The following is an 11,136-nucleotide window of genomic DNA, read 5'->3' as shown; positions in this document are numbered from 1 at the left end:
AAAATATAGCCAACACAACTAACGAGAAAGCATAAAGATTCCCTGTATATATCTGGGACGAATCCAGCTCCACCGACCGCGGCTTCTCCCTCCCGTCATTCATGATCCTATTCCATCTATATACTCCACCTTTCTTAGCCTACGATGCTACTCCATCTTTCTTAGAGTACGATCATACTCCATCTCTGTACGCCATCTTGTTTATCCCATGATGCTATACCATTTAAATACTCCATCTTCTGTAGGTTAAGTTGCTACTTCATCTTCCTTGATTTTAACATCTTTCTAGCTGCCTTCTTAAGATGGCTGAGGCCCCTCCATCTACCTCTCCCTCACTGCTTATTTATCGCCTACGTTATCTACGCATATCTTCTACCCCCACGGCATCGCTTGCCTCACACCATCTATTACTATTGGTACTATTACTACTATTACTACTACTACTACTACTCCTATTACTACTACTACTAACTATTGCTACCACTATTGCTATTAATGCTCCTACTGCTAATACTAATACCAGTCCCTACAACCAATAGTACTAACATTACTACCACTACTACTACTACTACCATTACTATTTCCATTACTACTACTACTACTATTGCTACTACTACTACTGCTACTACTACTTCTACTACTACTTCTACTACTACCACAACTACTACTACCACAACTACTACTACTAATGCTACTACTACTTCTACTACTACTTCTACTACTACTACTCCTACTGCTGCTATTACAGCTACTGATACTACCAATACTACTGTCAATACTACTACTACTAATACTAATACCAGCCTCACAACTAATACTATCATTACTACTACTATTGCTACTCCTACTGCTACCATTGCTATTACTACTACTACGACTGCTACTACTAGCACCACCTCTACTACTACTACTACTACTACTACCACTACTACTAATAATAATAATGCCACTACTAAAACTATTACTACTTCTACTACTACTAACATTACTACTACTATTACTGCTACTACTACTATCATGCCTTGTACGTTCCAGTTTTTCCTATCTCTGCCAACGTCACATCAGACGGAAACACTAAAATAATCAGGAATATCCCAACTAGTCTATGTTGATCGATGGTGGACTGTGGCTGCCACTCCAACACACACACACACACACACACACACACGCGCGCGCGCACAGCTATTTTTACCAGAGATAGTGAACCTGTAACGTTACGCCCTATCACATTACTTATGCAACATTAGGTAACTGTTATGGAATCGTATTGTCCACTAGGGACTTTGTCGATACACTGGATTGATTATGTCTCTGGTGTGTGTGTGTGTGTGTGTGTGTGTGTGTGTGTGTGTTTATACAATACAGACACCCATCCTTCACCTCGCCTTACCCCTTCGCTTCATCACCCCCTCCCAATCTTCAATCACCGTTTCTCACGCTCTTCTTCCTATCACCCCCTTCCTTTTTTCCTCCTACCACTCTCCATCACCCTTCCTGGACCCTCCATCACCCTCCTCTCTCTCTCCCTCACAACAAACGAGCCTTCACCTCAGTATCAGCAACATTTGCACTGCTCTCTTCTCACAGTCCCTCACTGCACCATGCAAGACACTACCTCCTTCATCTCACCTCCCAGATTTTCTTTCGAAATTTCCCAGTGCATCCCTCATCATCTTCCACTTTTATTTCCAGATTTTGAAGTTGATGTTATTTCCTCATTATCTTGCTCCTTCACTTCTCAACATAATATCCTATCTTTTTATTTTCTTCCTGATTTCCAGTGCAGCTCCTCCTTTTCCTCCTCGTCATTTCAGGTCTACTCTTCGCTTTCGGATTTTCCAGTCAAAATTTTGAAAAGAAAGTACCATAGGGAAAAGTAGGAAGTATATGTGAGGTTAATATTCCCTGAATTCCTTAATATAGGTTACCATGCTTACACTCTATTAGAAAGCTAGATTTCAAAGCCACTTTTCTACACTTACTCTAACACGCGAATACTTGATAGAAACTTAAGAACTGGTTCATGGGGATTATAACCTATCAACTACACTGTTGTCATTAAGGCTGCAACCAGACGAGATTACTGTAATCCCTAAAACAGGGATTAAAGTAAACTCTCAGTGTATATACGCTGAGAGAAATACACCTCTCTGTGTACATATCCTGTCACCCAAGCTGTAGAGTCTGGACCAATCTCATCCACGCCCTCCTTCCAACCTTTCTTGGGTCGTCCCCTACTCCTATTTACATCAAACCTACATTTCACACCCTTCATATCGACACAAATTGCTGCTTCCTTTTTTCAGATGACTTCAAGAATTCAGCAATCTTTTTTTCAGTCTACGATATGAAAATCCCTGTCGCCATTTTGTCTAATAATTCCCTGATTTCATAGACTTTGCATAATATTCATGCCGAACATCACTTAAAATGCTTTCAGCCTCCTACTTGTGACAACATTCAATATACATACCTCACAAGCATACCAAAGGGCTGGTAATGGTATTCTCTGTGTCAGTCTCTTCTTGTCTTCCAGTCGCAAAATTCGGTCTTTCTGAAGGCTCCTCAACATATTCTTACTCTCGACTATTCTTTAATTTACCTCATTATTCACTTCCAAAAACCTAAATACATTATTTTCCTCCATACTCTATTTTTTTTTCATTCTTGTCTCCGGCCTTTCACCGTCTTTACGTCAACTTAGTGTCATCACCCGGCTCTTTTCTGTGTTCACTTTCAGCTTGTCTTTTACGTTCTTCCAAGACCCTCCTCCAACTTCTGTAAGTTTTCTCCTGAATCTCTCAAAAATACTGTTTAAGCTGCAAACAACAACTTTGTCAACTCTCACTCTACATCAGCTACATGTTATTTAAGGGCCACCACACATATCCCTAGCAGTTTATAATCTACTTCTTCTTGTAACTTCGTCTATTAACACATTGAACAATAACAACATCCCACTCACCTGTATAGTTTACGAAGTCTGCTTTCGCTTTAAAAAAATGTTCTATCTCTCTCTCTCTCTCTCTCTCTCTCTCTCTCTCTCTCTCTCTCTCCCTCACCTACGTACCGTAGCTTCAGTGTCACCTCATAATAATCAAGGAAAGCATTAAGTAAAGTAGTTCCTAGTTTATTTCCCATTGCAACAGATTATCACGGACAGAAACTGTTTATTGTAATCGTGCTCAAGAAAAAGTTTCATAACAAGAGGGTGAAGCCGAATCGGAAATCTGCGAGGATCTACTTCGCTTAATGACTTTCTTGTTGATGATGACGGTGAATGTTAGAATAAATATTGTACTGAGTTTAAGGCATCATTTTGGTGATACCATTTTTATGTACGTCAATAATCTAATATTTTGGTTATGTTCTTGCAATACTTAAACTAATATCCCTCATTAATTATATTAACCTTTGCAAAGTTGCTTAAAGTTTATAGACGTAGACATTTCTATTCTAAATTAGTGATTTTTTTTGTCGTTACCTATATTTTAGTAAAAAAAAAACTGGTAGTTCCAAAAAACATGAATCAAGGAATATTATAATTTCCGAACATTTTCGTAATAGAGATAATAATTTTAGAAGCTCAATATATGCTAAATCTGCGATCATTGTCTCTGCCGTAAGATTCTCTTTATTTATGTCTGTCCATTATAGCGACATTTAATGTCCTCTTTAAACACTTGAGTTTTTCATATATCCTCTTACATATTCAGAGACTTGCTTTTTCTTAATAGATTTAGTAAATATACACTGCAATATATGCCAGTGCTTGGTCACACACATACACACGCACGCGCGCGCACACAACACACAATATATACATACATACATACATTTATATATATATATATATATATATATATATATATATATATATATATATATATATGTGTGTGTGTGTGTGTGTGTGTGTGTGTGTGTGTGTGTGTGTGTGTGTGTGTGTGTGTGTGTGTGTGTGTGTGTGTGTGTCTTTGTCTACATATCTGTGTTTGCTCGCCTCTTTCACTCTTTGTATCACTGTTTCTTGCCTGAGTATGTCTTTCCGTCTGTCATTCTGTTGTCTGTCTGTTTTTCCACCTGTCTGTCTGTCCTCTCCCGGCAGTTCACCTCTACATTGACTGACGTGATAATTCCCTCGACTGACACACTCAGGTTTTGCAGGTGAGATATCAGAGGTCACAGGGTGATGTAAGCAGCCAATCTGACCATACGAAACCACTGACGATGGAAAACTACCATACACGAAAAATTCTGTTTAAAAATAAAACTACCACAGAATTTTCATCAATACTTAAAAATAAAGACGAATACTTTTAAAATTTTATTGATAAAGCTATATTATTATACAAAATTAATATTGTGGTACTCCCCTGAGCCAGGTGTCCTCTTCACCTGACAGATGACAAATGAGAGGTTCACCTGCCAGCCTAACCACACAGGTGTGGACAAAATTACTTGCTGTAAGTGACAATGGAGTCACCTAGCTCTTGTAACCTACTGTAGCCTTACAATTGAAGCAGTTACCTACCTCCTGTGACCTGGCAGGTGAGGGAGAGGGAGTCACCTAACGGATAGGGACCTATCAAGCCTTCTGCTCGCCGCCCCGACCCGTCCAGGATGCTCAGGTGAGTAGGTGATTCTGTGAGCAGGCATGAACAAGGGAAATCAGGTGATATAGGTGACGATTGGTAAATTATAGTATATACATATCTACGTGAGTGGGTAAATTATCTTAGTAATTTGAATAATAATTTTGAGTGAATTAACTTTCTGGGATATTAGGTTATTACCTTAAGATGCAGGTGAATTATCCAAAGATAATTTTTTTTAAATTATCGGCGTTGTGGATGAATTATTGAGTCATGCTGGTGAATGTACAATCTTTGTTTTTATACATATAATTACGCATATAATTATTTGCTGTTGTGATACCCAAATTATTGACGACTGATTATCGACATGTGAATAATCGGAGTTGTAATATAATTTCAGGGAGAGCTAGCGAATTATCCTGGGGAACCGAGTCATCTAGATTGAAGGGGGTGAATTATTTGACCTTCAAATAATCTCTAGATAATCTATAAAACAATAATTGGGAATTATTATCCAACAAAAATAATTTAAAGTTCGTTTGGCTTTACTTGATTGCAAAAAAAAAAGTAGTTATTAGATCGTAAAAATATAATTTTCCAAAGGCAATTATAACAATAATTGCCCCAAAATTATTGACCGCAATGTAAATAATTTGATAATTAGACAGACATGATTAATTCATCATCTCTAAGGTCGGTAAATAAATTATCTGGATTTACAAAAAAAGACACATTTTTCATAATAATTTGCATAGTCAAATTATTCACCTGGGAACACCTGTTAAGTATGTTTTATTAATAATTTATGAAGAGTTAATTGCGCTCTCTCTCTCTCTCTCTCTCTCTCTCTCTCTCTCTCTCTCTCTCTCTCTCTCTCTCTCTCTCTCTCTCTCTCTCTCTCTCTCTCTCTCTCTCTCTCTCTCTCTCTCTCTCTCTCTCTCTCTCTCTCTCTCTCTCTCTCTCTCTCTCTCTCTCTCTCTCTCTCTCTCTCTCTCTCTCACTCTCTCTCTATCCCTCTCATTCTCACTCTCTGTCTGTCTGTCTGTCTGTCTGTCTGTCTCTGTCTGTCTGTCTATCTGTCTGTCTGTCTGTCTATCTGTCTGTCTCTGTCTGTCTGTGTCTGTCTGTCTGTCTGTCTGTCTCTCTCTCTCTCTCTCTCTCTCCCTACTCACCTACGACACGCAGGTACACGCCCAGGTTCCTAGTGGGAGAAGCTACGAAGTCCACTCTGCAGCGGTAGAGGCCTTGGTCTGCGGCAGTGACCTGATTCAGCAGCAGACCGGACGGGGCGGAGGCTGAGGAGGTCATGCGAAAGTGCGCTCGGCCCCCCAGGTCAGACCAGTGCGCAGACCGCAGCAGTGGTCCCGAGCGTGCGTCAATGCTGTCAGGTGTAAGACGCAAAAACGTTGGTCAGTCAGGTGTTATATATGGTTGATGACTGACAACGTTAGTGAGGCAGCAACATCATGGTAACACAGTACAGTCTTCAACAACTATCAGTAACGACAGTTCAACATAACCAGTAACCTCTCTTATGAAACTCTAAATCGCCCAATTTTTCGTAAGTACGAGTGAAAAATTGCATCAGAAATTGAACAACACGTGCCATAAAGTCCTTTTTACATGTTATTTAATTTTGGATGTACCTCTTTTTAACGGAATTTCGGAAAAAAACAAATCCCTTTGAACAGAGGAGCTTTATAAGGAAGTTTACTGTGCTTCCATTAGTGAGCTCAGCTCACCTGTGACCTCTTCTCCATGCTGGTAAAGCTCACTTTCCGGTGTGTAAGTCAATGACTACATGCCTTTACCTCAGGCTGAGGGACTGATCATTTCCCATTAAGTTTGAGGGACTGATCATTTCCCATTAAGTTTGAGGGACTGATTATTTCCCATTAAGTTTGAGGGACTGATTATTTCCCATTAAGTTTGAGGGACTGATTATTTCCCATTAAGTTTGAGGGACTGATTATTTCCCATTAAGTTTGAGGGACTGATTATTTCCCATTACGTTTGAGGGACTGATTATTTCCCATTAAGTTTGAGGGACTGATTATTTCCCATTAGGTTTGAGGGACTGATTATTTCCCATTAGGTTTGAGGGACTGATTATTTCCCATTAGGTTTGAGGGACTGATTATTTCCCATTAAATTTGAAGGACTGATTATTTCCCATTACGTTTGAGGGACTGATTATTTCCCATTAGGTTTGAGGGACTGATTATTTCCCATTAAATTTGAAGGACTGATTATTTCCCATTACGTTTGAGGGACTGATTATTTCCCATCAAAACTGAGGGACTGATTATTTCCCATCAACTTCGAGGGACTGATTATTTACCATCAAGGCTGAGGGTCTGATTATTTCCCATCAAGGCTGAGGTACTGATTATTTCTCAAATCTTAAAGACTGATTATTTCGCACTAACACTCCTCATCATCTCTACGACTGCAGTTCGTCTCTGTCTTCAATAAAGCCCGCAACACAGGAGAAACGTTCCGTCAATAAAGATAAACAAGTGTTGCAACCGTGTGTTTTTATTATCAAAGAGGAGCTACGATCAGGACATAATAGATACTTAGGTTAATTAAGAGGATTGACTGGGATGGGAATGATTTGAAAAATAAAATTTGAGTAAATGGAAGGTAGACACGCAGAAGAGCCACAGGCATGTTAGGAAATACTTAACCATACCACAGGCGGGAACCGAACTCGTGGCGAATGAGTCGACTCACTTGCCACGAGTTCAATTCCCACCCGTGATATGGTTTGTTAAGGCAGTACTTCTTTTAAGATGAGTAGAAAGTGGCATGATTTGGATGAAGAAGTAATGGGAGAAGACTTCATACACAGTTTCAGAAGAAGGTACGAGAGGGTGTCGAGGGAGAAATTACTTGTAGACATATGAACAGTCAATAACACCTCCACCACTATAACAACAACAACAACCACCATCACCACAATAACGACGAACAAGAATCATTCCCCTCTATCACCACAACAACAGCAAGCACCACAACAACAACAACCACCACAACAACAACAACCACCATAACAACAGCCACCACTACCATCACAACAGCAACCACCACCACCACCACCATCACAACCACCATCAACCACCACCACAACAAAAACAACCACAACAACAACAACAACAACCACCACCACAACAACAACCACCACCATCATCACTATTATCTCAACCAACATTGCCCAGCCCTTGCAATCTCCACTTCACCTGAGTCTCAACCATTGCAATTTCTGACAGCGTCGTTATGCGTGACCAAACTACTGAAGCAGCCTTGTTGTGGGCTGTCACTCTGCTTGATAGATACCTTAAATGCCGCTCCCACATCTTTATGGGTTTTAAAACACAGCCTGCTCTGATTTTTATGTTTTTCTCTGATTTAATTGTCTTCGAGTATAGGTCCTGGCAGCGAACACCTGCATGCTGGAGGACGTGTAGGTCCTGGCAGGGAACACCTGCATGCTGGAGGACGTGTAGGTCCTGGCAGGGAACACCTGCATGTTGGAGGACATGTAGGTCCTGGCAGGGAACACCTGCATGTTGGAGGATGTGTAGATCCTGGCAGGGATCACATACATGTTGGAAGAGGTGTCGGTCCTGGCAGGGAACACTTGCATGTTGGAGGACGTGTAGGTCCTAGCAGGGAACACCTGCATGTTGGAGGACGTGTAGGCCCTGGCAGGGAACACCTGCATGTTGGAGGACGTGTAGGCCCTGGCAGGGAACACCTGCATGCTAGAGGACGTACACACACACAGACACACACAGACACACACACGAACACACACACACAAACACACAAACACACACACACACACACACACAGACACACACACACACTCACACACACACAGACACATACACACTCACACACACACACACACACACACACACACACACACACACACACACACACACACACACACACACACACACACACACACACACACACACGTCCTTACGCTCATTATAACTTCATTATCTTCTCATATATCAACATTATAGCCAATTTTATGGTAAAGAATTATATTGACCCGAGATTCAGCAGAGTCGATGATAGAGTGAACACATCCATAATTACTACTATCAACTGAAATGTGTCTGAGAGACGTATTTGTTAAGATATGAGACTGGAAAGAGAGGAGGAGGAGAAGAAGAAGAGGAAGACAGTGACTAGAAAAGAGGACGAGGGGAGAGGGAGAAGCAGATGGAAGAGTGGAAGGGAATAAAGAGTAGCGGAGATGGGAAACAGGTGATATCATGCACTTAATATAACCACATGATAAACAACAATATTCTAAGCACGTTCGTAACTTCTTACATTATTAAGGAACACTAAATCGTGAAAGAGCTTTAGTGTTCCCTAATAATGTGGATATATTTCATATTATTATAGTACCTGTTTCCCTTCTCATTTCTACTACCCTCTCTTCTTTTCCACTCTTCCATCTCCCTCTCCCTCTCATTATTCAAATAAAGAGGACAGACAGGTGGCACTGAATGACAAGGCAAGTGTCACTAACATGCGTAGTGTGGAAGATTATGGAAAAGGTTACCAGGAGAAGAATAGTTTAGCACCTGGAATGGATTTAAAAACAACAACCAACACGGTTTTCGAGAAGGTAAATCCCTTAAAAACCGCACAGAAGGCAGAGGAGGAGGCAGGAATGACAGGGAAATTACTACAGTGATTCAAGGAATACTTAACCAGAGGGAACCAACGAGTTACTGTAACCTGAGGAACAAATTAACCGAATAACTGCTGAATCAAACGCGAGTAGCTTTCAGAAACATCAACAAGGAGGCATTCAAGATCTAATACACAGCATATGTCAGGCCTGTCTTGGAGTACGCAGCGCCAGTATGGAGCCCGCATCTGGTAAATCACGTAAAGATGCTGGGAAAAGCTGGTCTCAGAGCTGAGGGATATGAATTATAACGAGTGGTTAGAGAGCTAAACTTGAGTACAGTCAGGTGAATACCTGTAAATGGGCATGCCAGTCGCCCCATTGTAAAGGAGAACCAAGATTGGGTAGTCGCCTGGGGTAGGGGGCGTGACGTCACAGGGCAGGAGAGCATTGCCACCAATCAGAGACTCCGCTGTCACTGTCGGTTCTGTAAAAAAAAAAAAAAACAGATATAAAACAGACAAGCACAAAAAAAAAAACAGAGGTCAAACAGACAAGCACAAAAACCAAAGGTCAAACAGAAAAACACAAACAGAGGTCAAACAGGAAAACACACAAACAGAGGTCAAACAGAAAAGCACAAAAAATAGAGGCCAAACAGAAAAGCACAAAAACCAGAGATCAAACAGAAAAACACAAACAGAGGTCAAACAGAAAAACACACAGAGGTCAAACAGAAAAACACACAAACAGAGGTCAAACAGAAAAGCACAAAAAAACAAAGGCCAAACAGAAAAGCACAAAAAACAGAGGTTAAACAGAAAAGCACAAAAAAACAGACGTCAAACATAAAAGCACAAAAAACGTAGGTCAAACAGGCAAGCACAAACAGAGGTCAGTTATATGTCATTATCTTACTGACAATGACCTGGCTTCACGAGCTCTCTATAAAGCTGAAATATAATGATATAATGGATCTGGATGCTACTGAATTAAAACATTATTAGAAGGATGTGTTGATATATGATTTTTCACAAATAGTTCGTTTGATTATTTTTGAATCTGATTGTGATTTTAATAGGTTTTTATGTTTGTAGACAGCAGTTTTGATCTATCACAATTTTGATAGATAGTGACTATGACCTTGAAAGATTGTGACCTGGAACCTGATAGATAGTGCCCAGGTCAGAGCTGACTCAAGTACAAGTACCTGGGTTAGCTAGGCTAACCTAGGTGCAGGTAACCAGGTCGCAGCTAGCAAAGGTACAGGTAACCAAAGTCATAGTTAACCCAGATACAAGTAACCCAGATCACAGCTATCACAGATACAGGTAACCCAGGTCACAGCTAACCCTGGTAAAAATAACCCAGGTTACAGCTAACCCAGGTACAAGTAACCCAGATCTAGGCCAAAAATAGGCCATAAAAAGATGAAATAAAAAAAAACGTAAAAATGACTGGCATTAGGAGTGGAAGTCAGGTGTTGTCAATGAGTGAGTTAAGTCAGTCGACACAGTCGACCGAGCACCAGCTCGACCGTGAAGAAATGTATTGGCACTCAATTTGCTCGACTTCAATAATTCTCTAATTGGCATCTCAGACTCTGTCGAATACTGTCAGTGTCAATTTTCTTTTAGATTGAATTTTTTTTCCTCATATTTCGTCTTCCTTCAAGGTGAAAGATATTAGTGATGATTCTTGAAGATTTATAATGGCTTCGTGTGTGTGTGTGTGTGTGTGTGTGTGTGTGTGTGTGTGTGTGTGTGTGTGTGTGTGTGTGTGTGTGTGTGTGTGTGTTTTATGCAGGAGACGGAAAGTCAGTTTGGATTCGTTTGGTGGGCCGGGACAGACGTATTGGCATCCGTAGGAGTGGCGTTACTA

General features: G+C 40.6%; 1 protein-coding gene across 1 annotated transcript in view; it reads right to left on the bottom strand.

Annotated features, from left to right (window-relative positions):
- The window catches only part of LOC128692864 (nephrin), a 45,323-nt gene extending 35,585 nt beyond the window's left edge, over window positions 1-9,738 (bottom strand). The window contains exons 1-3 of the mRNA XM_070092103.1: window positions 9,610-9,738; window positions 5,768-5,976; window positions 4,532-4,642 (exon numbers count right to left, since the gene is read on the bottom strand). Coding sequence (XP_069948204.1) covers window positions 4,532-4,642; window positions 5,768-5,976; window positions 9,610-9,623 — 334 coding nt within the window. The 5' untranslated portion in view covers window positions 9,624-9,738. The remainder of the gene's footprint in view (window positions 1-4,531; window positions 4,643-5,767; window positions 5,977-9,609) is intronic.
- Window positions 9,739-11,136: the final 1,398 nt, after the last annotated feature.

The sequence above is a fragment of the Cherax quadricarinatus genome, chromosome 38 (assembly GCF_038502225.1).
Source record: "Cherax quadricarinatus isolate ZL_2023a chromosome 38, ASM3850222v1, whole genome shotgun sequence".
NCBI lineage: Eukaryota > Metazoa > Arthropoda > Malacostraca > Decapoda > Parastacidae > Cherax > Cherax quadricarinatus.
Note: the sequence above shows the minus strand (reverse complement) of the source record. Positions and strands in the feature narration are given on the sequence as shown.